Raw genomic sequence first — 26659 nt, 5'->3', positions numbered from 1 at the left:
CCCTCTCTGGACGTCATGGGGTGAAGCTTGACCTAGCTCAGCTCCATCTCTATTGATTGATTGAATGGATGGAGAGGAGGGATATGGTTATGTGTAGGGTTAGGGTGTGGTTGGACATTCTAGCTCCACCCATTACGCCCAGATTGCATTCTAAGAGGGGGAGCTGTACGTCACGCTCCACCCATTGGCTCTGCAGTGAACAGTCTCTCCATCACACTCGCATCTGGAGCGGAGGAGGAGGAGGCGGGAGCGCGGGCGCGTCACCGAGCGCATCTTTGAAGAGCGCGCAGGCACAGAAGAAAACATCCTACAGCTCGGCCACCCATTCAGCTGGAGGATCGGCCTGAAGAAATTCATGGAAATAAAATAGAATTTCATTCCCTTTGCTTTTTATTTTTTGTTTTCTGATCACAGCCAATACAATGGACTTCAAAATGGCCGAGATGACTAATTTAAAGCCAACCTATGGTAAGTGAATGGGTCTATCTATATTTACGTAATGATGGGCTTTTACTGAATCTGTATAGTAGCCTATGCTATACGCTACTGAAACTGCGATGGTGTTACTAGGCTAAATGATTCGACATAAGTATTATTTGTTTTTTAATTTATTTCGGAGTCAGATTTTAGATTTATGTTTTATTTTAAATAGCTTACATATTCTGAGGAATGTTTACCGGGTGGGTAGTATGTTTATTTAGTGTATAACCTGTTTTTACCACTTTATAGGCTCATAGTGAGTTAGGGCAAGTTATTTTGGTAATAACTGATAATATAATAGATAGGCTACTGAAATTCTTCATTTTCACCAATCAAGTGTAAAGTGCAGCACCGGAAATAGGCTACGCACATGACGCCTACATGATTCACCTGAGACAGATTAAGTGTGTTTATGTACACACACATGCTGCGTCATGTGATGGTTTATTTCATTTGAATAAGTCTCAAAGTAGCAATACATTTAGGCCTACTTATTTAGATACACTAAACTCTCGCATCCCTGAAGACACTGCGTGTGAATGACGTCATGTCTGTTCACTGCGCGAGGCGTCAGCTGGATCAGTTTGTGCCCTTACCTCAATACATCATGTATTATAGCTATTTTCATAATGATATATAATACAATCTGTATTACGATTAGGCCTACATGTTTTCAGAAGGGATGGTAACCACAGTTAACCTATACATTACTTGCCTATTCCTGTTATGAATGTATAATGAACACATGATGATATCATATATTACTATTTAAAGGTCTAACTATGTATGTGTATATACGATCCCTATTTAGGCTAATATATTAAAATTGTGGTGATTATAGGTTGTGTTATAAGACATTATAGGCTATTATTATAAGACATTATATAATGCACATAAGCTTCAAGTATAGGCTACCAGTACACATGCTATTCCCATTATTATAAATATGAAATTTGTGACATGCCACAAATAATTTATGCCCACATTTTATTTGTCATCACAGTATCATTATTGGTCCTATTTTTTTATACCACGGAGCATAGCCTATATGATTTTAACAGGATTGAATAGGTATGATATGAGTCTTAACCGTCAAAAACACCACTAATTTTTGAATAGCAAAAATTAATATTAAAATCTTCTGTCTATTTTATAAATAGTTGTTGTTACTTGCCCTGGTAGCCCAACTCACTAAAATATATAAAATGATTTTTTTAAAAAGATCAATAATGAACATACTGTCCAGAAAATACTGCTCAGAATATTTAGTGAAAAATAAACCATGATCCCATTAATCTAATATCTGAGTTCAAAATGACATTTTAAGTTGTTCAATGGTTTTAAAATCATTAACCGTCAGATTTATCAGCTGTTAGTCTTCAGGGGGATTATATCACACGTTGGGGGAGGTGGGCAGTTTTGACGCGTTTCCTGGTGAATGCGTGTGATGTAGTTTGGGTCAAGTATTTTAGGAACACGTCTGAGGCATCTTGGATCACAAACCACCACGTGGGAGTTGCCTGGAGACAGAATCAGCAGCAAGATGTGTGCTCGAGAAGAAAATAACCAGAACTAGTCCAGCCAGATAAACACAGATTTAGGGTTTCTGAAGCCATGAAGGAAATAAAACCCTTTACTCCTTCAGTATTACAATTTTCCAGTGATTTGTCTGTCATCTCTTAAAGAGATAATTCTATATGATGTGACAGGACAATAGAAAACCAGAACATGTTGGATGTGTGTGCATGTACGGTTGTGAAGTGGGATTTTAGACAGTTGAGATTAGATGGTGGGTGAGGCTATCAAACACAACACCACAGAAATAGAAACAAAGCCAATAAAACATATATTGCATGGAAATCCTGCTGATTACCTTTATGGAAAAGACATGTGCATAATTGTATTGAATGTACAATTAAATCTTAAAAGTATACTTGCAGATATATCAATGAAATAAAAGGCCACGTAAATACTTAAAGAGAGCTCACTTTCATGACTATGTTTTAAAAAAAAGTGCACAAATTATGAGCTTTACTTTAAAGCACATTTTAAATCGTTGTGTTTTAATGATCTTTTATCGTGCTTTAAAGAAGTACACTTATTTTGATTTGTTGACTAACATACTTAAAGCACAAGTAAATTCCTTAATATATTACAAATATATTTAAATACATGACATACTATCATGCAATTAAGTGTTGAAAACATTAGGCTACATTCAGTTCACACAGATTCTTTAAAATTATATTAATTCTGTATTAATAAGTACTTTTAAAAAGTATGTTTTAGTGCACTTTTCACAAGGACTGGTAGCTTTATATAGATTGCTGATATATAACATCAAACAAGCTTGTTTATCACTGTGTCTTAATCAGGTCCGACATGATAAATTGATAAGCGATTTATAACAGATACCACAAACTACCAGATATATTGTCGGTAGCTTGCTTTCTAGTTTTACTGGGTGGCTCCGCCCCACGTTGGAATATCATTGGTCCAAATCCCATTCTACATAACTGTATATTACACTGCAACTATGTTCTGATTTTATTGCTTCAAATAGCATTGTTGGTTTCAGTGTGAAAAGACAAAGCACATCTGGTTAAGAGGGTGTAAATGATTGAAAATAGTGAAACAAGAAACTGCATGGTTTCTGAATTCAAACTGAATTCTGTCAGATTAAGGCTGTATCAATATTAATCAAATGTCAAGTGCTCTCAGATAATAACATTGCCTTCATTGATTAGGCAGAGAGACAAATGACCTTGCAGGACATTATTTTAACGGGCAAAATAGAATCAAGAAAGTGCTTTCAGGAAGGAAGGTGACCAGGTCAAGTCTCAAACGTTAATAGCATATCTCTTTTGCTTGTTTTATGGATATCCACAGTCTAGTTGGGATTATTAATATTGGTAGCAAAAGTACATAGGATGAGACGTCACGTTATCTGAATGAGTCTGATTAAAAATGTTATAATTTTACTGGTAACATAACATTCAGAAATGATTATCTCAGTAGTGTGTATTTTATTATACACTGTAACCTACACTGTTAAACCCTTAAATGTAGTTTTTTTTAGTGTCTATCCTAATGTTTTTAGGTTGATTCTATGATAATATTTAATGAATTAAATTATTAAATTGTGTAATAATTATTACATTATTAAATATAATAATAATTTTGATGTTACCACATGAAGGTTAACATTTCTGTAGGCAGATTTCAGTAATTCAGGGAGTGTTGCAGAATTTCTTATGTGCTCAGACCCAGCCATGTGTGTGTGTAATGGAGAGCTATTTTATTTGATATTGAAAATATGTGAATTTTTATTTTATTAATTTTGGACTGTTATAGCAATTAAAACGAATCATGTTCCAACGCTTTTTACTGCAAACTGTGCAAAGTAAAAAAAATCATTAATAATTCAATTGAAGAGTTGTTTTTAAAGACTAAGAGGCTTTGAAGTGATGTTCTAGCCTTGACTATATTTGATCTCAGCTTATCACACATTTCTGGTATCTAAGTGTATATGTCTTGTTCTGCCTTTCTCTCTCTCTTGTGTGTGTAGAGAGTGTGTGAAGCTGCAGTGATTGAACAATGGGTTGATTTATGCGCGTGACTGGTGTCAGAGTGACAAGTCTTCTCTGTCCCTGTTGAAATCCAGCACATAGTGTCTCTACAACACGACTGCTGGTGATACTTATTTTCACCCTGCTGGTACTGACATACTACCACTGACAGCAGATATAGAGAGGGAACCGTCTTGATATGGCAGCTAACTAAACCTCTTCGTGATCCTGTTGAACGGAGAGCAAAACTGTGGGTGGCGAATAAGCGTAAACAACAGAAAGGGTGAAAACTGAGAATCTGGCAGTGCTGAGCATCATTATCCACACCTGTCCGCTTCGTGACCAGCACATCCTTTTTTCTTAACCTCATCATTTTCCTATCCTGCTTTCTCTTAATTTCTACTCATCGCAAACCCCACCCTGCTGTAAAGCTCAGTGGTGACTACAGACAATGGGATCATTTCTCATTTGTGCGCAGTTTTGTCCAGCTTATTAATCATGTGGGCTCACACGCAAACACACTCATATTCAGCACACACAGTTGTGTGTACTTGTGCAACTGACGCACATTATGGAGTGTGTCATAATCAGCTGTGTGTTTGGCGCAGGTAATGTATTGGTTTTTTGAAAAATGAGCCGTGCTGACGTACATTAATCTCTGTTGAGAAAAGTGCCATACATTTTAGAGCGTTTAAAAAAAAGTCAGATTTTAAATTCTAATTTAATGGGGGAAAACTACACCTATTACAATTTATTTTTCTTTTTTAAAGAGATGTTTGCCAGTGATAAAGTTGCCATCACTATGCTATGTGGTTGCTAAGGTGTTGTGAGTTCTTTTAGCATGTTGCTAAGTAGTTGCTAGGGTGTTCTGGGTGGTTGCCAGGGCGTTGTTATGTTTAGAATTATTTTAGTGTGTTACTAAGTGGTTGTTAGGGTGTTTGATCTCCCAGAAGACCAGATATTAGTAGTACCTTGTGAAAAGAAAGCACACTTTAGCATACATTTAAAAAGAGTATTTATTATGGAAATAATATTTTTGAGGGGCGGTTTACATGACACCGTTTTCAACTAAAAACGTAAAACGATACCGTTATTGTCTCTCTGTAATCTACAAAAATGTGAATTTGTGAAAACAGTGACGTCATGTGCATGTGTATTATGTGTTTAGTTTTTCTTTTCAAAGTGACATCGCCAACTACTGGCCTGGCAGCATAATACAGGTTTTAATCGTTTTCACGGATCCGTGTGAACGGGATCGTTTAGACAGTAGTGTTGTCTGTACGTGAAAAATGTAAAGGAAAATATTTCCATTTTTGTACTTTAGTATGTCAGTCAACACATCAAAATAAGTATACTTCTTTTAAGCATGACAAAATATCATTAAAACATAATTGTACTGTAAAGTAAAACTGTAAATGGGACATTATTGCAAAGTGCACTTTTTAAAAGTGTATTTAAGTGTGTTAAGAAACAGTAATGAAAGTGTGCACTCTTTAAGTGCACTTAAGTGGCCTTTTATTTCATTAAGATTATATTATCTGCAAGTACAGTTTTAAAAAAAATATATACTTTTAAGATTTGAAGTACACTACAAAAGCCATTCAGTACAATTAAGCGCCCTTCTTTTTCACAAGGGATTATGGTTTGAGTCTCCTTTAATGTAAATCTATGGGATTTTTGCACACATTGTGCACACGTTTGATGAAATTACTAGTATTACTGAAATGTAACAGCCCATTTTTCAGTAATCTGCAAAATTTGAGGTCTCATTAACAGAAACGGTGCGGTGTAATACTTATGGTTAGGATTTTGTTCAATCCATTACTAAAATATGAACAACAGTAATAGTATTAGCTTGTGCATCCACTGCTAATAGTTATTTCAGAGATCATTTAGATACTTATTACCTAGTATGTCAGATTTCAGTTTGAATAGTGACATTAATTTATCATTTATAGAGCAATTACTAGAGCGAGAGCTGAGTGTATCAGCTGGCAAAATGATTATTTCCCTGTGCTTCTTCTCTCGGAGGGGTCGTTTCTAAGCAACAGAAGCAGCTGGCTTTAAAACATGCAACCAAAAGTGACATCATCTGGCCCGGAATCCCTCTGGGGTGGTTGAAGCGGCGAGGGGTGCAGCCTTTGTGTGGACAGAAAAAGGGCGGGTCGACCGAGGCTGGCGGGTTGGTGGAAAAAAAAGACATTAAAGAGAAAGCAAGAATAATTTAGGTAAAATGTCAGGAAATATAAAGCCAGCAGGTTCACATTATAGAAAAATGACAGTGAAAAATGAGTTTTGTATCAAAGATGCTGGTTTCAATCAGGAATTTCAAACATCTCATGTCTCCCTGTTCGTTTTAATCAACACCCTTCTAAGAGAGGTTTTTCTGGGGTTTATGGTACCTGAAATGAACTTTAATGTGTAAGGCAACTAGCATTACTATTGCTAATCTTTTATGGATTATTTAACCCTCAAAACATGTTACTTAATGAGGAGAGGTGTAATGTTATTTTGTGCTGTTATTTTCCTAAGGGAATTGTCTTGATTTTAAGAAGTACACTTCTGATGTGTTAACTAACATACTAAAGCACTTGTAAAGTACTTATTACAACTGTCGTGTTATTCGATATTGCATGTAAGCGCTCTCTAAAGTACAGAAATCAGAAATCATTACATTCAGTTAGTACTCAAGCACATGCTTTTAAAGTATATTATTTCTAAAATAATTCATATTCTTTTTAAAAGTATGCTACTGTACCTCTTTTTCACAAGGCTACCTAGAGACCAGAATAGAGACTTAAAAGGTTCACCCAAAAATGAACATTCTGTCATTAATTACTCACCCTTATGTTGTTCCAAACGCGTAAGACCTTAGTTCATGTTCGGAACTCAAATTAAGATATTTTTGATGAAATCCGAGAGAATCTTCCTTATAGACTGCAACGTTATGACCACTTTTAAGGCCCAGAAAGGTAGTAAAGACATCGTTAAAATAGTCCATGTGACTACAGTGGTTCAACATTAATGTTATGAAGCGACGAGAATACTTTTTGCGCGCAAAAAAACAACAAAATCACATGACCAGCGTCAGCCAATACTGAGGCGGCGTTCTGATGTAGAACCCGGAAGCGCTGCACTGTGTTTACTACATGAACAACAGAGGAGAATATTTGTTGTTGTTTTTGCGCACAAAAAGTATTCACATTGCTTCATAACATTATGTTCCGAAGATGAACGAAGGTCCCATAAGAAAGTACCCAGAATACCCTAACAACCATCTAGCATTGCGTTAATAGAGTGCAACAGTACCTGCACCCTTTTTCAGCTGTGCTGGTTCTGGAAGTTTTTTTTCCCATAAGGATTTTAAAATAGCCTTCCCCCTCTGGTGCTCTTCGGTCATTTATGAATGAAAATTTTTGATTTGTGAAATGTGTGCACACAAAAAAAATCATGGACATGATTCGAACAGGTGAAATGGTCCTGAAAAAAATAGTCTCACTTGTACTCCTCGTGGTCAAAAATGACTGCAAAGGAAATGCTCAAAAAGAGAATAAATGGATTATAAATACATCAAAAATATATAATTTAGTACCATAAAATCCCCTAAAAATACTAAATAAAAAACATTATCGAACTGAAATATAGTACATTAATTTCATTGAAATAAAAAACAAGCAAATTCTGTCATTTTTGACCGACACGCGAAGAGGACCAGATGGTTAAAGAGTTATAAGCCATGAACCACAACACTACACATGAATCACAACAACAATACAAACTTTGAAGCAAGACTGTGTAGCCTACTTAACGGTTTTAGTGAGGGAAAGAATTGCAATCCTATGAAGAATTGCAAACAGCATAATCGAACTTTAAACGATGGCGGAATATAAATTGCAAAATATGCATATACAAACATTTCAGTATTTTGAGAGCATAGTGAGATCAACTCGATCACGTCATACGCAGTGCTTCATGGGATTGGGTGGAGCTAAAGAGCTATTTTGGACTCCCTGATTGGTGTAATTATTTTGTATGAGTAATGTAGTTTTTCACCAGGAATTCCACTGTTAAACACGATTATTTTTAAAATTAACTAAAATAACACATGGCACTGACCGCTTCAGCATGGAGTTTTTTCTTCCGGAACCCAACTGTTGTACTCTATAAACACTGCCTAGCAACGCCTTGGCAACCATGTTGACAAGTTTTCCATGAGCAGCCATCATTCATTAACTAACAGCCTAAATTAAATCTTTTATTTTAATAGAGGTCTTAGGTTTTCATCCCTCATTTTCAGGAAACCTGTAGAGTCTTGGATGAGTCACTCTCGAGTGGTCGGTAAGCTGCAGTAATAGGCAAGTTCTTTGGTAATGCAGCACACCATCTTCCTCTCAGATTGAGGCCAGCAGAGCATTAGTGATGTTTTACATTAAAGCAACAAACTATGCTGTCGGTAATCTTGTATGAAATGTAGTGAATGCTATGTGGGTGAAGGAGTGGGTGTGTGTTTGTACATGCTTGCTATAGTTTATATAGGAGACTAGTGAGACTTAATAAATGTTTTATTATGATAAACAGTTAAATAAATCTTAGCTATGTCGAAAAGTAAGAAATTGTGACAAGTACAATTGAGGTCATTTGTTTGCATATAATGTAAGTGTCCACCAAAGCATTTTTCCCCTAGGCTAGCATATTTTTCTAGTTGGTTTCAATGGGAGCACCGCGTTTGTTAATGGGAGCGCCGCGTTTGGCAGCAGCATGACGAGGCGCTGAGTGTCTATTTCACGCTGAGCGTTCAGCGTTTTTTTCTGGTGGCCGAGAGTTGAAGAAAGTTCAACATTGGGTAAAATGCAGCGATCATCACTGTCACTCTTTACCCAGGTGTCCAATCACAGTGGATGAGGGGCGGGACAAATACCACAGTGACCAACCGTTACATCCTGCTGGGACAAGGGCAACAGACAACAACAACAGGCACAACAATGGAACAAAATCATTGAAAACAAGAGCTGGAGCATTAACTTTTTTATTTCCAGAAACAAACTATATGGGAAATCAGATACTAGTAACACTTCGGCGGAGATTTCGTATATAGCACATATAGCGTCTTAACTGGGAAAAAAACTCCAACGCTCTTCTGAAAACACTTAAGAGCGCTGGCCTTAAGGTTCGGTCACATTTACAGCTGTTCAGTCAAATTTCAATAGGAATCCACGTGATCTGGAATTTAGCAAAAACTGTGCACGTTGGTCACACAAATTGGCCATGTAGACCAACAGAAAGCTGATTGGTTATAAAGTTACTTCTGTGTGATTTATTATTATTTTAAATTACAAACGACACATTTAACTGGGATGTTTCGGTTCATACACTCTATAAGAGTTTTCAAAGCAATGCCACAGAAGAACCATTTTGAGTCCCTAAATAACCTTTCATTAAAAAAACTCATTTTTTCACCATAAAGAACCTTTTTTTTTTTTTTAAAGATTGTACAATTAAATAAAATGACATTTTCCGCAGATGGCTTGTCTCTCTAAACTTTATAGTTGTACTTTGTAGCTTGGGCATGTGGTTCGTTTCTGTGTTCCCATTGGCTGGCATTTCCTTAAGGCTGTTGTGTGGAGCAGGAGAGCACATCCTGTTCTCATCAGCTCACTGAACCCGGGCCCAACTTAGAATTCCAATCAGCTCTGACCGGCATGACGAAAGAATGGGACCTGTTGTTGCCACGGCGACCTGAACACTTCACCACCCAGGCCTTTGGAGTTTGGCAAGAGGAAAGAAAAGATGAGAGAAGTGGAAGGGAGGAGAAAGGGGCAAAGAAAGAGGGGTGTAAGACTGTGAAATGAATATAACAAAAAAAAAAAGAATAGGGAAGAGTGTCAAGTAAGTAAATGGAGAAATGAAAGAATGAGACAGACAAAGCAGACTGCAGAGGGAATGGCAAAGAAAATGGAGTCTGGCAGCGAATCTATCAAAGAAAGCACTCTTAAAATTTACCGTGCTACATACAAAATGAACAAGTTAGTTTCCATAAGTTAACATGAAATGCTCCATCTCTAAAGCAATAGGTAATATCTCTCTAAAACAACACATTTTCTGGTGATGTCATCTAGGCCGTGCAAGATTATTGGTTAACCAGTGACCAAATAGCTATTTGCCATTTTTCTAGGCTAATGTTGTAAGTTTCTATATTCTTATCAATAGTTCATGCAATAATTTAATAGTAGTTAATAGCGGTCGACTTTTTTTTTGGCAGAATTATTTTTACATTCTTTACAAGATCTTTACAATCTTTATATTAAATAGTGTGATATCACATTATATATTGGCTATCAGCCATCAAAAAAGTGGTTTATGTAATAAATACAAATAAATAAATTGGTGAAATTCCCGGTGTATTTTCTTGTTATTTTAAAGAAGAAACAATGTACAAAACAATCAACCTAACAAGACACTGCGACAATGTTGCAGTGATGACCGAAGTCCGCTCTTTCAAGTCCTCCTAAGTTCATATTTATGAGTTTGGAAGTTGTAATTATAACCTCATTCAAATTATCTCATTATTGGCGCATTCAAATCACAAAATGGCGATATTGTGTCTTTTCTACATAAAATTTAAAATATTTTCATCTACAAAATGATGAATAAAGCGCATCGGTTGCGTTTTTGCTAAATATTTCTATTCAATTTAAGAAGGTGCTGTAAATATAATTGCTATATTCTATTGAGCTTGCTCAATATGGTATTTTGTACATGCAACTTACTGTAGATGTCTTATATTGTAAATGAAAAAAAAATAAAACAATTTTATTCTGCCCCACGTTTTCTCACCGACTCGTCCCCAACTGAGAAACTCCATATGACGGGCGACAGCGGAATATTTGACCTCTGAACGGCATGGTTGACCTGTTGGAATCAGAGTCAGCATTCGCAGGCCAAACTCCCACAAAATGAGATATGAAACACCAACTTTTGTAGAACTATCCAGATCCCAATTAATAAAATATTATTGAAGTAAAATGGGTGGTTATTGTTTCATTTTGTCCTAAAGCCATGTGTAGAGCCCTCCGGACAATGGCGTGCTACTTTGTCTGTTATTAAAGGTGTTTGGGCAAAGGGCCCAAACAGTGTGATGTTTCCTAATTGAATGCCCTGCAGCATAGGGCAAAAGAAGCACCTGCCAGCTCCAGTTAAGCTTGTTATGGTCTGTTTCTGACATTTGAAAGTTTCAGGGGAATTGTTTTAATGAGCCAGATATGACAGCCATATAAATGACCAGATTCTGTTGGAAGTGTCAGTTTTGTCACCTTTAATGAAACAGAGGAGATGTCTGGGTGTTGAGATTAGGTCTGTGTGAAAAACAGTAAATGCTCCTTCCAGGTGAATGTTACTGCTGTGCTGGATCTTCTCGTGGGCTGTAATAAAGTATCTGTGATCATAAATATAACTGCTGTGCTCAGCATCAGCCCCATTAGATAGCAAATGGCTGTGAAGCAAGCAAGAAACAAACAGTCATGAATTAAACAGGAAAGAATCCAAGCTGCAGCCAAGAGCAAGAATTATCCTGCAAAATACCCAGAAAATTGTTTTTCATTACCACGGATCATTTCAATAGCCTACCTAGAAAGCTCATTTTTTAATTTGAGTGAGCTTTTTTTTCTCACACAAACAACTATACTCCATGAATCATTTTTTGTGCTGTTTTTTCATATGCATGTTTTTGCATTTGCCTGTACTGACCTGAAGCACTGCTGGTGTTTTTATGTGTTCTCTTCCCTGTTACTGTTACTAACTGGGTCAGTCTCTTACCTCGATTTGATGATTCAAAAGATTCATGAATAGACAAAAGACAAGACAACATGGAAATATATTAAATAATAACTAATTGAAAATAATTTCTATATAAATGTCCAAAATGCATATTAAAAGTACAAACAACACATTACAGACAAAAAATAAAATGATGGCCTTTTCCCAAGTTCAAGTATATTTATTTAGTAACTTAATCACTTGCAGTATGAATGATTTCTTTGCTCTGTTTCTGCAATATTCTGGCATCTTAAATCTGCAGTCTGATGGTAGAAACTGTTTCTGTGCTTTGCTTTGAAATTTTATTTTATTTATTTAGCCTATTCAAGGTCACAGAAGGTAGTTTGCTTTAGTACTGTATGTTGCAGAAGTATATTTTATTACCATGGATGCAGATATGTTCATATAATTCTCTATAGTGTCAAGAGACTCTCTTTTATTCTAAATGTCATACTTTTTTAACACTTTCTCTTGAGTCTCTAATTTGGTGTCCAAGTCAAATCTAGAGTCAGTCAAAGTGTCAAAGAGTCAAAGATGTGAATTCGAGACTCTCTTCTTGAATTTATAATCATGATTTCTTGTGAAAATAAGGACACTTAATTGTATTGAATGGAGCACTTGTAGTGTAAATTACGTCAACACATTGAATAATGCTGCATGCTTCAAGGCACTTCAGTGGGCCTTTAATATACATTTAACCTATAATACATTTGCCCAAAAACATTACATTCAATTTGCACTGTAAATATATATATATTTTTATAATTATACTTAAATATATTCATTCTGTAATAAGTACCCATTTTAAAAGTATGCTAAAATGTATTTCTTTTCCACAAGAGGTGATCTAATTTCTTGTCTTTGTCTCTTTCAGATGTGTCCCCAGTGCTGGCAGGTTTTCTGGGTGCAGGGGTCTTGGTTGTCTCCGTGACAGTGGCCGTTTTCCTGTGGACGTGCTGTCAGCGGCGATATCGTCAAATGGCAGGTGCATACAAGCTGACCAGTGGCCCCTACGACCCACCCGTTGACCCCCCCTACAAGTTCATCCACATGCTCAAAGGCATCAGCATCTACCCCGAGACCCTCAGCAACAACAAGAAGATTGTACGGGTCGGCCAACGCTCAGGATCGAGTTCCTTGTTAAGAGAATGGAGTCGTGGATCCCGAAACGGTGACGTGCTCCTTGTGGATGCAGATCCTGAAGGTGGTACCGCGCACCTACAGATGAACCACCTGGTCCCCCCTATGGGTCCTCCCAGACTGGAGAGGGCGCTGCCCATCCGGGCGGACTACTGCTGTATGGAGAGCAGCTCAGGAAGCAGCAGTGAAGCACCCAGTAAAACGGCATCACCCTACAGTCTCAACTCGCCCTCTCTGGGAACGCTCAGTCTGGCGATTGACTACAACTTCCCCAAGAAGGCCCTCGTTGTCACTATCGTAGGAGCGCAGGGACTCCCCGCGGTGGACGAACAGGCGGGCACTTCTGACCCCTACGTGAAGATGACCATCCTACCCGAGAAGAAGCACCGGGTGAAGACACGTGTACTGAGGAAGACTCTGGAGCCCGTGTTTGACGAGACGTTCACCTTCTACGGCATCCCGTACAGCTTGCTGCCCGAGCTTACGCTGCACTTCCTGGTGCTCAGCTTTGATCGCTTTGCACGAGATGATGTCATTGGGGAGGCGGTCGTGCCGTTGGTGGGCGTAGACCCCAGCACGGGACGAGCCCATATCACCCAGCAAATCAGCAAGAGGAACACACAGGTGGGTGTTTCTTGACCTTGCACAGGATTGTGGGATATCTTAGGCCACGTACACACTGTAAAGTTTCAGGAGTGAGAAATTTAGAAGTGAATCACCTAACGTAATGGAACACGACTCACTCCTTAAATTGTGATGATTGACACCATGGTAACCACAGCAAAGTTCTGGCGTCTTGTGTGTTTGGTACCTAGTATTTTTGACCAAAATAATATTTCAGCGACTAAAGACTTATATAGTATACTTATTTTTTGTAAGGGGGTGCAAGTCGTGAAATTTTTGTCTTGTTTTCATATAAAACATTTGGATTTATTACTGTTTATTTTGGGCTTATTCTTATTCGCTGTTTTTTTCTAACAAAATCAGGCCATGAGAATGAGTCAAAGCTCATACCTCGTGCCCAGTGATTTTTTTGCAGAATTTTTGTAGAATACAGTTGTCACTTCTGTAAATCACAAAACTTTGTGTGTACAGAACAGGATTAAGCACTAAAAGGGGAATTGACAAACGAATTTAGCTGCAATGTGTATGTGGCCTTATATGTCTGTAATCTTCATAAAACCACACTTAAATCATTCGGAAGCATGAAAACATCAGTATTGGGTGCTGCTGATCCTGCAAACGGCATCATATTCCTCTGCTGTTTTTCGACGCAGCAATCGTTAAACTTAATCATTCCCATGAGATGGCTGCTGGAACCTTTATGGATCTCCCTAGATGTTTTACGGTTAGCGGCAGTCATTGTGGGTGAAAGGCTTTCTCCAGCCTCTCTAGACATAAACCTGATATAGGAAATAAGGTAAAAGAAAAGATTTTGAGATCTTTGCCCCAGGTTAAGCGTGCCTGTGATTGATACAAGCAGTTTCAGAGTGATAGCGCTGCCATCAATTCCAGTTAATTGAAGCTATTATCCCACAGCTTTCCTTGAGATTGAGTCCCAGAGGTGTTGATTTTATTGTGTTGACATTTTGAACCTTTTTTTTTTTTTTTTAGCATTTTAGAGCAGTGTTCTTCAACCCTGCTCCTGAAGGACCCCCAACACTGCACGTTTTCTTTGTCTCCCTAATCAAACACACCTGATTCAACTCATCAGCTCATTAACCCATGTGATAATGAGCTGATGAATTGAATCAGGTGTGTCTGATTAGGGAGACAAAGAAAACGTGCAGTGTTGGGGGTCCTTCAGGAGCAGGGTTGAAGAACACTGTTTTAGAGGATAATATGACTTGTGGTTTTTGAGACCCTTGTAGCTGCATTTGTACGTTTATATTTATGCATTTAGAAGACGCTTTTATCCAAAGCAACTTACAAAAGAACAAAGCATTCCTCTTAGAGCCAGCAATCCTTGTAGTACACAGTGCCAGGTTTATTAGACAACTAGATTAGGAAACCAGCTAGTGAAGAGAAGAAATGCAGATTTTTTAAAAGTTTGTGTTTGTGTGTGTGTGTGTGTAAGTACATTGGTGCATTGGTGCACAGGTGTGTCTTCAGCTGCTTCTTAAAATATGTGATGTTCTCAGTAGTTCGAGTGGAGATTGGCGGATCATTCCACCAGAGAGGAACAGAGAGAGTGAAGGTTTTGGAAAGTGACTTTTTGCCTCATTGTGAGGAAACAACAAGATGTCGCTCATTCAGTGAGCTGGCGGGAGGGAGCATACATTTTTAGTAGTGGGTTGAGGTAGGCCTGAAAGCCAGCTTTAGAACTTTAAACTTGATTCTGGACACAATTTGGGAGCCAGTGGAGTGAGATCAGTGGGGTGGGGGGTGCTCTGGATTCGGGCCAAATTCCGAGCTCTGAGGCCTCTCCTTGAACAGCACGCCAAATACACATATTTTATTTATAAATACATTCATATTTTTATTTATTCTAACTTATATGTTAGTGTGAACTTGTGAAGTTTCCATTTGTAACGGTCAGATTAAAAAAGTGGTTTTAAGGGGAAGCTTTTTATTCAAGTTAGTGTGAAAAAGAAGTACACTTAAAATGTACCAAGCACAATGTTCTCTCATCATTCTGGATTTCTAACATTCACTCACTTCATTCGCCATGGTCTTGCGGCTGTCAGAGCAGGAACGAAAGCTGCTGCTCTCTGTACGTTTTTTCCATCGTCTCCTTTCACGTTCAAATGTAAATTTACACGAGCTTATTTCGTCCATTAGATCAAAAGATCAGGAAAAAGCCCATACTTTTACTCACCCATAGACCCGTCCCCTCGAGGAAATCAGGTGGACAAAAAGAGTGGACAAAGGAGACAGTTTAAAACACCTGGTATAAACGAGAATGTGTCTTCTTTGTCTACAAAACGCATCTTAATACCAGGTGTAAACAGGGCTAAAGATTAGAGAATAGATTAGAGAACATTTATTGTCATTACAGGCATGTACAAGTATGCAGTGGAACGAAATGTCAATTCTCTAGTGTGCAGTGCAGTTTACAAAAATACAATATTATTATAAGGACACATGGTGAGTAATTCAATTACTTCACTGTAAACAACGCACTGTGAACATTATTCTTAGAAGATTCATATATATGTGTGTGTGTGTATACATATATATATATCGAATAACACTGAAAATTATAACTAAGTACTTTACATGTGCTTTAGTATGTTAGTCAACACATCAAAATAAGTGTACTTTAAAAAATGACCAAATATTAAAAACTTTATTTAAAATGTACTTTAAAATCAAAGTTTCAATTTAACATTATTACAAAATGCAAAGTAAGATTTGATGTACACTACAGGTGTACATTCAATACAGTTAAGCACACTTCAGCACACTTTTTTTTAACAAGTTTTGTTAAAGGAGCTGTATGTAAGATTGTGGCCAAAACTGGTACTGCAATCACTTTCAAATTAATGTAGAGCAGTGTATCCCCTCCCCCTCCCCCCTGACTCGAGGTTGCCAGATAGGCTGCAGGATCCAGCAGGAACATAGGCTGCTACAAGGAGCTGCAGCTGTGGTAACTAGAGCAGAGCTGGCAACCCGGATGCCGAAACACTACTGATTTCGTGATTGGTAGATAGGTGGAGGGTGGCACTTCAGGCCAAAACACAAGATGACAACATCAACATCAGTTGAGGGCTGCAACTTCACTTTTTAAATGACAATATCCTGGCCGTACTACTGTTGTCAGTGATATAAGTATTTGAAATGAACATGATTTCTTAATGTCTAGTGACATATCAGGGCCATTTTATGATTCATTGAAATACATTTCTTACATACAGCTCCTTTAAGTAAAGGTTGCTATTACTTTTGTAAGCGATGATGGGAAGTTAGATGTGGGTGTGGGGAATTAGAAACCACTTAAAAATCACTCCAAACCACCTAGAAGATAGTTTTGAATGGACAAACATCAATCATATTTTCTTCTAAAATCATCCTGTGTTTCATACTATAGATGTTATATTATGTAGCTGTATACCATTGTGCTCCTTACATGGGCTGGGCTTTATGGGTGGTGAGAGCGTCTATTGATCCACGGCCCATTAAAGTGGCATTATGTAGACAGAAAGTGTAGCCATAAAGGTTACAGACTGCAGGGGGGACATCCATCAGTACAACCATTTGGAAACTAGCACTACTCACATCATTAGCAATGATACTCACAAACAAAACAACAAGCATATCCTCAGTTATTCACTTCATGAAAATTATTGAAATTTTCTATGCTTCTGTAGTTTCTTACCCCTGTTTACAGATGGTATTGATGCCTTTTATTGATGGAAAATGCGTTTCCTGTAATCACTTGTGATTGTATTTTGAAGGGAGGGTCTCTGGTGTTTTAACTACTGTATATAAAGTTTGGGGTCAGTAAGATTTTTTGTTTTTGAAAGAAGTCTCTTGTGCTTACCAAGGCTGAACATCCCCTGAAATTATATAATATTAAAATATCACAATAGCAATATTTTGAAATATTATTACAATTTAAAATAACTATTTTCTATTGTAATATATTTTAAAATGTAATTTTATGTAATTTTTTAATTTAATGCAAGATAAAAAACAAACAAACAAAAAAAAACTGTAAAATCTTACTGATATCAATTTTTTTTAAACAAAGCATTTATTTGGCGCACTATTGCTTAAAATATACCTCAGTTTCAAGTGGAATGCTCATTGTTATTTGAGTTATTAGTGATATTTTACTTATACTGGCATCTGTTAACTGAACTTAAGATGTGCTTTACATGATCTGTACAACTGTGTGTTGATGTGGAACTTCTCACCAGGCTTATATGTTTGGTTTTTTCCATATTTATCTTTTAAAGTAAAATTGAAACCCTCTGTTTTAGTGTAATGGATGATTGAGCGGTGACTAGGCATTTACTGTAATGTCCGAGAGACATTAGAGCAGATCAGTGTTTACAGTCCACTGTGATCACATGCATTTTTGACTACCTTGAAATATACTATAATTTGTGATCACAAAATGTTTTGAACCTCTTTTACACCTATATTTAGAGCACTGATTTTCTTCCTGTGATGATCGGGTCACACAAGACAGATAGCAGGTGTAAAAGAGGGCTTAGTGAACACCTACTGAAATAGAGAGAGAGAGCGCGATTGAGTTATGATGAAGGCTTTGCAACCATTTTCACTCAAACACAAGCAGAACACTGTTAAAAGTGGTTGCATAACAAGTAATCATAGTCTAATACACTGCTGTATTTCCATCAAAACAGGAACAATAGCATTATACGCGATGTTCATAATCTCATTCTCTCTGGCCACAGGAAATCTTAAGTGCTTGAAGGCAAATAAGTATTTGAGCTTGTGTTCCCTCTTTGTAAATCAGTACACAGAATATGCAGAGTAAGCTTGTTCAAATCAGAGAACTTCCTGTCTGCTTTATACTCTTATATAAAGAGAGTATCTTAAATTGAATTAGTGCCTATGGCTCCACAAGACAGGAGCATTAGGGTGTTGGCTGGGAGTGGTGGACAATCGATTCCGCCAAGAGAAAGACAGACAGACAGATAGAGAGAGAGAGAGAGAGGGAGAGGGAGAGAGAGAGAGAGAGAGAGAGAGAGAGAGAGAGAGAGAGAGAGAGAGAGAGAGAGAGAGAGAGAGAGAGAGAGAGAGAGAGAGAGAGAGAGAGAGAGAGAGAGAGAGAGAGGATTATGGGAGAGAAGGAAGGAGAAAAAGCTCAGGAAACAGATGGGGTGCAGTTTGTGCAGTGAGAGAGAGATGGGTGATTATGAGGAGTGAGTGACATACTGCGGCAGCGCCATGCTCGTTACACTCTCTTAGTTTCATGGAAGAGAAAGAAAATGAATGTGAGCAGAATAAGAGGAGCTAGGGTGACAAATTCGTAGGTGTCTGTTTTAAAATATTCATGTACTGTATATATTTGTATTTGAATATACACTTAAATATACAATATCAATGTATTGACAGTATCTAAAGTGTAATCCCTTTATGTAACTTCAGCAAATCCTGAAATTAACAGAAACCACCAAGTTCTCACAAGTTATTTGTCCAGTAATGTGTGTGTAAAGTTTACATGGTTGTGTTACAAGTTTATCTCCTGAGTGCAGAGGTGTAAAGTCCAGGTTCAGAAAGTAAAAGTCCTCCTCAGTATTGTGTTCCAATCACCTGGATTTGCTAATTAGCACAGTTTTCCAGCCAGGAGATCTCGCTGAGTTCATGGGTGGAATAAACATATGGCAGGACTTTTACTTTCTGACCCCTGGACTTTACACCTCTGCCTGAGTGTTACAGTCACCAACCATGACAAAGACTTTTTAATAGCTAATTTATGTACAAATTAAATCCAGTTATTTGGACTCCTTGCATGGATAAATTGGATTATCCTAAAATCTCAACAAGCATAGCATACAAGTGAGACATGATGTAACATTGTTTGTAAAATTACAGTATATTCCAGGTTAATAATTGCACAATTTCACAGCAATTTCACAGAAAATAACCCAGCATGGATTGATTTCACTGTAGATTTTCACTACAGTACTTTATTGTAAAATAATACTGTTTAATACTGTAAATTCCTGTCAAATGTTACAGGAAATCTACCCCTCCCCGCTCAAATTGATCTATGGTCAAAATACAAATCAAAAGAAATTTAAGAACACAGTCACACCCATAAAGACTGTGTCTCATTGTACAGCTAAAAAGAAAATCACAAACACTTACAGACATTCACATTAAGATGAAGGCTGTTTTAAGTCCATGTTTAGCTCCAGGATGCCTCCTAATTCAAGTTGCAATGGTGATGACCAGGAGCAGGACTGGAATCTTTACTCTCAAAGAAGAGAAGAGAAGAGAAGAGAAGAGAAGAGAAGAGAAGAGAAGAGAAGAGAAGAGAAGAGAAGAGAAGAGAAGAGAAAAACAAAGACGGAGACGGTTATAGAAGTCTCTGTATATGATGTGGATGAAGATCTGTGCCACAGAAAAAAAAAAACAGCTTTACTTTTACATTTCTTTATTTAGCAGAAGCTTGGATAAAAAAAAAAGTGACTGAGGAAAAACACGGATAAAGAAGCCAAAAATATTAGCAGTCACAATATGCTATTTAAAGAATAACACAGACCAGCCCTAAAAATGTAAATCTTCATCATTTTCTTTTTCAATGTGTATTTTTGTCTTGTTGTCCAGTACAAATATCTAAACATCCTAAAATCAAAACTTTAAAGAAAATAGCTTCAATTATGTTAATTCTTCTTATCCCATTTAAACAGTTTAAAATAAATGTAAATGTTCTTGTTTTGAGCTTAAATCTAACAGTAGGCAGGGTTAACTTTAAAATAAGGTCAAACTATTTGGCATATCTTGAAAATGAATTCAAGATATACTCTCTGAAAACCTTTTCAAAAATATTTCGATATTTTTCCTGGAAAATAAGGCAACAATTATTTGTAGCAGTGTAGACCAGAAATAAATGTGAAGAACAGGATGTCTTTTTGGCAATAAGTGGCTTTATTTATATCTAAAGCTGTTTTTATGGTCTCAGAAACCGGGTTAAGGCTGGATGATTGTTCTACCATTGAGGGACAGTGAAAGTTCAGCACTGAAACTAAACACAGTGACTGTACAAAGTACATAAACACTTAATGAGGAAAGCATTAAGACAGTCTATATTTGGTAGCTTGTTGCTAAACAACTTGCCGTTACATTTAGGAACTGTTTTACATTTTGAACTTGTATAACTGTAATCACAATTTGCTATTAACACTGCATTTACTATGAGGCAGATCATAATAACTCATGATTAAAATTCTGGGTTAAAAGTCTCCTTAAACTGTTTTAGGTGGTTGCTGAAGGTTTCAGTGCTCATAAGTGTCAGATTGCAAGACTGTATTCGCAGAGACAGGGTTAGAAATGAATGTCCTCTGGTAGTTGCAGCATGGCTTGCAGAGCTGCCGATGCTCTTTTTCTCCTCTTGGGACAATGGACAGGTGCCTTTGATTATTCCACCTTGCTTACCCACATGAACATATGATCACCATTGCCCAGGGAGAACTGACAGGTGCACAGATGGCTCACCATTGCAGTTCTCCCTCACACTTAGAGAATAAGTGGCGATTTAATATATCATGTGAGCAGGACAAGCTCTGGTGTAATTGCCATGAATGCTCTCTCCTCCATTTCACTGTCTAGGAGATAAAGTAGGTTTTTCTAGCACCCAAGGTGGATAATGACTTCATCCAGGTTATCAGAGATGTAACATATGGAATAAGACCCCCAATGCATACTGAAAGGAAAGCCCCTGTACTCCCAATGCTTCTAGAGTTTTGGAGGACCCTGACTTTGTTGACAGAAGGTACTTGCCAATATTTCTGAAGACTTGACACCAGCAGTCCATATGCAGTCATCCTTTTGGCCAGTTGAATCCGATTTCAGTTCCGGAGATCCTACAGAGTTTAGCTACAGTTTGTCCCAACATATCTTCCTATAAATTTCTAGTAAATGTTGATTACCTTGGTCCAGGTGTGTATAATTGGGGCTAAACTCTGCAGGACAGTGGTCCTCCATGAGCAGGATTTAAAACCCCTGCTCTTGACCATGGGGACCCTCCAAAGACAATTTCCAAAAAAAACATCTTACTTTTAGTCTGGTTTTGTCCCAGAGGTCAGGAGTGCCAGGAGAACATAGTGTTCCTGTATTGCAACACTTCCTTAGCTCTTAATCCTATAACTTGCAAACCCTACCTTGTCCCAGAATCAGGGGTACCGTTAGGTCTCTCAACAATCAGACACTGATTTGGCTATGATGGCCATGGGCATCGAAGCACTTGGACAAGGTTGTAGTACTCAAGACCGGCCTCTGCCTGAAGTCTGTGCTCCAAGACAACATTTTCATGGTCTTGGCCTTGTCACTGACTTGGGAGCATTTGGATTTGGCCTTGAGTCAGACTCATTGCCGATTTGTGCATATGATGCACTCCATGGTGCTATCGTGTTTCTCCGCAGGAGTGACACTGTGTGACACTGATTCAAAACCAGGTTTTATTCACCCTGAACTTATTTACACTGCCTGAATCATTCACACCCTCTTCAGGTCTCTGTATTGTATCTGATTCAACTCTCTTCTAGTCTTGGCCTTGGACTCGAAAGAGCTGGTCTCGATCACAACAAAAAGTGATAGGCATCCTCCTCTTGTTGGCACTGCTCTGGGAAGTATGGATAGTTGGACTAGGCTTACCTTACTATGGGACAGAGTCTGAAAGGGTTGTTGGGGCAATCCCTTTACATCAGTCCTGTATGATCACCGACAGGTCATCTCGGGTGGCTCATCACTATGATCCTTAGTCATTTATCTGATGGACTTTTGTGTATGCTTATAAGCATTTGTTCAATTTCTGTTCTGTTTCTCCATAGTGTGAAAGTCGCGGGGAATTGCTGGTCTCACTGTCCTACCATCCTGTTACTCACAGGCTTAATGTGGTGGTCCTTAAGGCCAAACACCTACCAACCATGGACATCAGTGGTCTTTCAGGCAGTAAGTGCACAGCACACATATACACAAAAATACACACTCTTAAAAATAAAGGTTTCAAAATAGGGGGGTTGCAAATATTATATTTTGGGTTCCCCAAAGAACCTTTTTTAGTGAACGGTTCTTAAAAGAACCACTTTTTTTCTTATTGTGAAGACCATTTTAATAATCTGAAGAACTTTTTCCACTATAAAGAAAAGATGGATTGGAAAGGTTCCATGGATGTGAAATGTTCTACATGGAACCATAGACGCCAAAAACAAATCTTTATTTTTAAGAGTGAAGATACTCAAATAATCCCAATGATGATGCCAAAAACGTATCAATATCTAACCTCTCACATCATTATTTCTCTTCTCTACCTACAGACCCTTATGTTAAAGTGAACGTCTTCTACGGCCGCAAGCGCATAGCCAAGAAGAAGACACATGTCAAGAAATGCACACTCAATCCTGTTTTCAATGAATCCTTTATCTATGATGTTCCCACTGAGCTAATGCCGGACATCTCTGTGGAGTTTCTGGTCATTGATTTTGACCGCACCACGAAGAATGAGGTTGTGGGTCGCCTGGTTCTGGGTGGTCAGAGCCCCATTCCATCAGGGGTGACTCACTGGAGGGAAGTCTGTGACAACCCAAGGCGGCAGATTGCCAAATGGCATAACCTTACAGAGTACTAGTGTCTGGCTAAAACATTGGGAAAGCAAAGTGTATTATTCCACTTCCTTCCTGTCAGCCCCTCTATAGAAAGAAGCCCATTTAACAATCTCTCATTTTCCCTATATAGATAGGTGAATGAGTGGATGAGTATGTGTGTCAGTACAAAGGACCCGGAGCAGTCTAACGGAACCACTTAGTAAGTTCTCTAATAAACTTATAGCAAAAAAGAAAAAGAAGAAGAAAAAAAGTAAATTATGGCTCTGAATACCTGTATGAGAGTTATACTAAAGTATCCTCAGAGCCTTTCACCACTATACAGGCATATTCACGATATACATACACTACTTTCAATTAGCCGCATGCTAGAGATAATGAGACACTTTTATATTTAGCATAAAGGAGGGCGGTAAGAAAAAGTGAGCTTCTAGCCCACTTTTTAGGAAAATAATGGGGTGAATTTTTTCATAGTAAATACGGATGAATGGTGATATAAACTGGACGCCATCATGAACATTTTTGCTAACATGCTAATATTTACCACAGAAGGAAAGGTAGAAATATGGCTATTATTTATATCCATTTAAAAAGTTTTTATTAATGCTTAGTCTTTTGATGACGCTGAAACTGAGATGTAACTTCTCTGAAAAAACTAAACGAAACAAAATAATAAAACTCTAAATATCTGTTAAACAATACTTGGTTTTAAGGCAACCAGCCAACCACCAAATAAAAAAATAGTGATCGTCAGCTCAGGATTAAAAATTATTTTAATTTATGAAAACACTAATGTTCCATACAGTAAAACCAGTCTACACTGTCTCCATGCTGTAGCTGCTTTATTACTTTGTAGCTGTACTTATACTTTATTGTTAATTTCTCCATCTTGATGACAAAGCACTTCTATGACATATTTGCTGTTGCATATCTTAACATATCTACTATTCATTAATTGAATTTTTGTTTTTCGTCAGGCATATCTATGCACATTTCCATTTTACTGCAAATGACTTTTTGACCCAGTTGCTGTGCTGCCATAACACAGAGATCTGGGAAGGTTCGTTCAAAAAAGTTGGAGGAAAATAAAGGTTAATTAACAGTCAAGGCCAAATGTGACAGATATTAGCATAGTTGCGTATTGTCTGCAAATTTGTACATTTTAAGTGCACCTAACATCACAGTTTTAATTGCCATCAAACATGTTTTTTAAGGCCACACTTAATTCTTAAGGCAATGCAACTAATTCTTAATGTCTTTGGTCAAGATGTACATAATGTATCATAGGGTGTAACACTGGTACTCTTCGATTTTTTATTTTCATAGTACAATTGCATATCGCCAAATATACCATTAAACCTTTGACATATAAAGGGTGTCATGAAATAACAGAAATTAAATTTGGCCAGATCTCTAACCACCCCAACTTTGAAATATTAATAACTTTAGTAACCTGTTAGGTTATTCAGTAAGTTAGTCTATATGAATTAAAGCAGATATATGCAGATTCAGACATTTTTTTGCACTTTCGTAGAGTACTGTATTTATTTTTATGATTTGTTTTTCGAAAGAAAGAATATATATATATATATATATCTATATGTATATGGTATATAAAAAACCTAACAACTATGATAGGACTAATAACTGACCATTTTAGGATTTTGGCATGAGCCAGTAACCATTAGTCAGCGCCAGCTGTCGAAAACTAACCAAAGTAGATGGACCAACGTTTTGTGGTGTGTAAATCGCACCCTTGAGAAAATTGAGCGTTGGGGACCGCAATGAAGCATCTTACACTGCAGTCTCACAATAGGCCCAGAGTCTATGTTTGAAGGCATGCAATGTGGATGTGGATGTGTTCCTAATTATGTCATTCGGTGCCCACAGCCCCTGAGGCAGATTAAAATGCCATTTTCCCAGTGCGAACGAGCGCATATTAAGTTAGTAAGGCAGAAAGTGGGAGGGTGAGAGGAGAAAAAAAGAAATCGACTGGCTAATTAGAGATATTTCATATTTAACATGTGAAATTAATATAGCAGTAAATTAGGCCCAATCATTCTCTGCAGTCAAGCTCATTGTGAGTTTTAAAGACCACATAATGAGATTAACCATTGTTTATTAGGAGAAAATAAATCAAATTTCAATCACATTTTCATGAAAATCAAGAAACCATATGCCCATCATCCTAGTCCAGACTTGCTATTTCACTTCCAGGCTATACATTTACAATAGAAGAATGAACTTTTCCACCTTCTATAGTGTTTTTTTTTTTAACCCTGCATGCATTCACTATTTAAATTTCTGCTTCAAAACTGGTGTATATATTACAGTTTTTAGTGGTTTATATATGACAGCAAAACCCACTTTTGTAAAAACAGCAACCCAAATTACACAATGCAACCTAAGTGAAATGATAAATGCGTGATTTTCTTTACTTTAACCCTCAGCTCCTTGTGTTACTTGGAACTTTTTTGATCTTTTGGGCATAAAAAGCTTGTTTTATATCAATAATTACATAAAGAAGAATATAACTATCTGTAAATGAGTGTTTGTTCCAATGCACTGGTGGGCAGTAGCACTTTCTGCTCTTCTTGTATCTAACTGTTTACTTGGAATGGAAATGGTTTCTTTTTGTGTAAACCTCATCTTTTTATGGAGTACTATCTGCCCCTCTTTCTCTCTCTGCCACTGGTCCCTAACAATCCCTCAGTTTTTTGCTGTTGTGTGTTGTACAAATACATTGAAAGCTGAACAAAGAAGAAAATGAACTGAGAAGAAAATTATTGTAATAAATATATTAGTCCATTTGGATACCGCAATGTCGATATGTGAAGGTGAGTGAAGTTAGTGATTCAGCTTTATTTTAGGTGTCCCTAAAACGACCTAGATGATAAACAGTGTTAGTTCACCACAACTGTAGTGTGATTCATGTTGTTACCTGGCCTTTTCAATATTTGTAAGTACAAGTTGTCTATGTATAATGTAAGTACAGTGTAATAACATGTACTTTACATATCTAGCTTAATACTGCTCATTTCACTACATGATCTTCAGGGACATCTAACATAAAGTGTGAAGTGTAATGCTTTTGAGGGCAAATTATCTGCATACTGCTGTGAGTTTATGCTAAATACAGTATGTTACACTAATGCTGACTTGTACTGTATGTTGAAGTTGTTAACACAATGGACGTGCAAATAAAATAAAAACTGATACACTAGATCAGATCTTCACCTCTTTCTCTGCTTTAAAGATACATTGTCAAAATCATTTCAAGTTGTAACCTGATTTGTAATCTATCGAACTAACAGCTACACCTTACAAACAAAGCTGTTGCTGGTTGCATAAACTGCTTTGACTAGTCTTACAAGTTAGTCACCTGTGTCATAGCCTTTTTTAGTCTGTAACATATTT

General features: G+C 37.4%; 1 protein-coding gene across 1 annotated transcript; it reads left to right on the top strand.

Annotated features, from left to right (window-relative positions):
- Nucleotides 1–219: 219 nt before the first annotated feature.
- Nucleotides 220–23972, top strand: syt11a (synaptotagmin XIa). The gene is made up of 4 exons (XM_079880158.1): nt 220–468; nt 12736–13625; nt 22472–22592; nt 22958–23972. The coding sequence occupies exons 1-4, from the start codon at nt 423–425 to the stop codon at nt 23266–23268; spliced, it is 1368 nt and encodes a 455-aa protein (XP_079736284.1). The 5' UTR covers nt 220–422; the 3' UTR covers nt 23269–23972.
- Nucleotides 23973–26659: the final 2687 nt, after the last annotated feature.

Source organism: Squalius cephalus (assembly GCF_949319135.1).
Source record: "Squalius cephalus genome assembly, chromosome: 8".
Lineage (NCBI taxonomy): Eukaryota > Metazoa > Chordata > Actinopteri > Cypriniformes > Leuciscidae > Squalius > Squalius cephalus.
The sequence above is the reverse complement of the archived record's forward strand: the minus strand, read 5'-3'. Positions and strand labels throughout refer to the sequence as shown.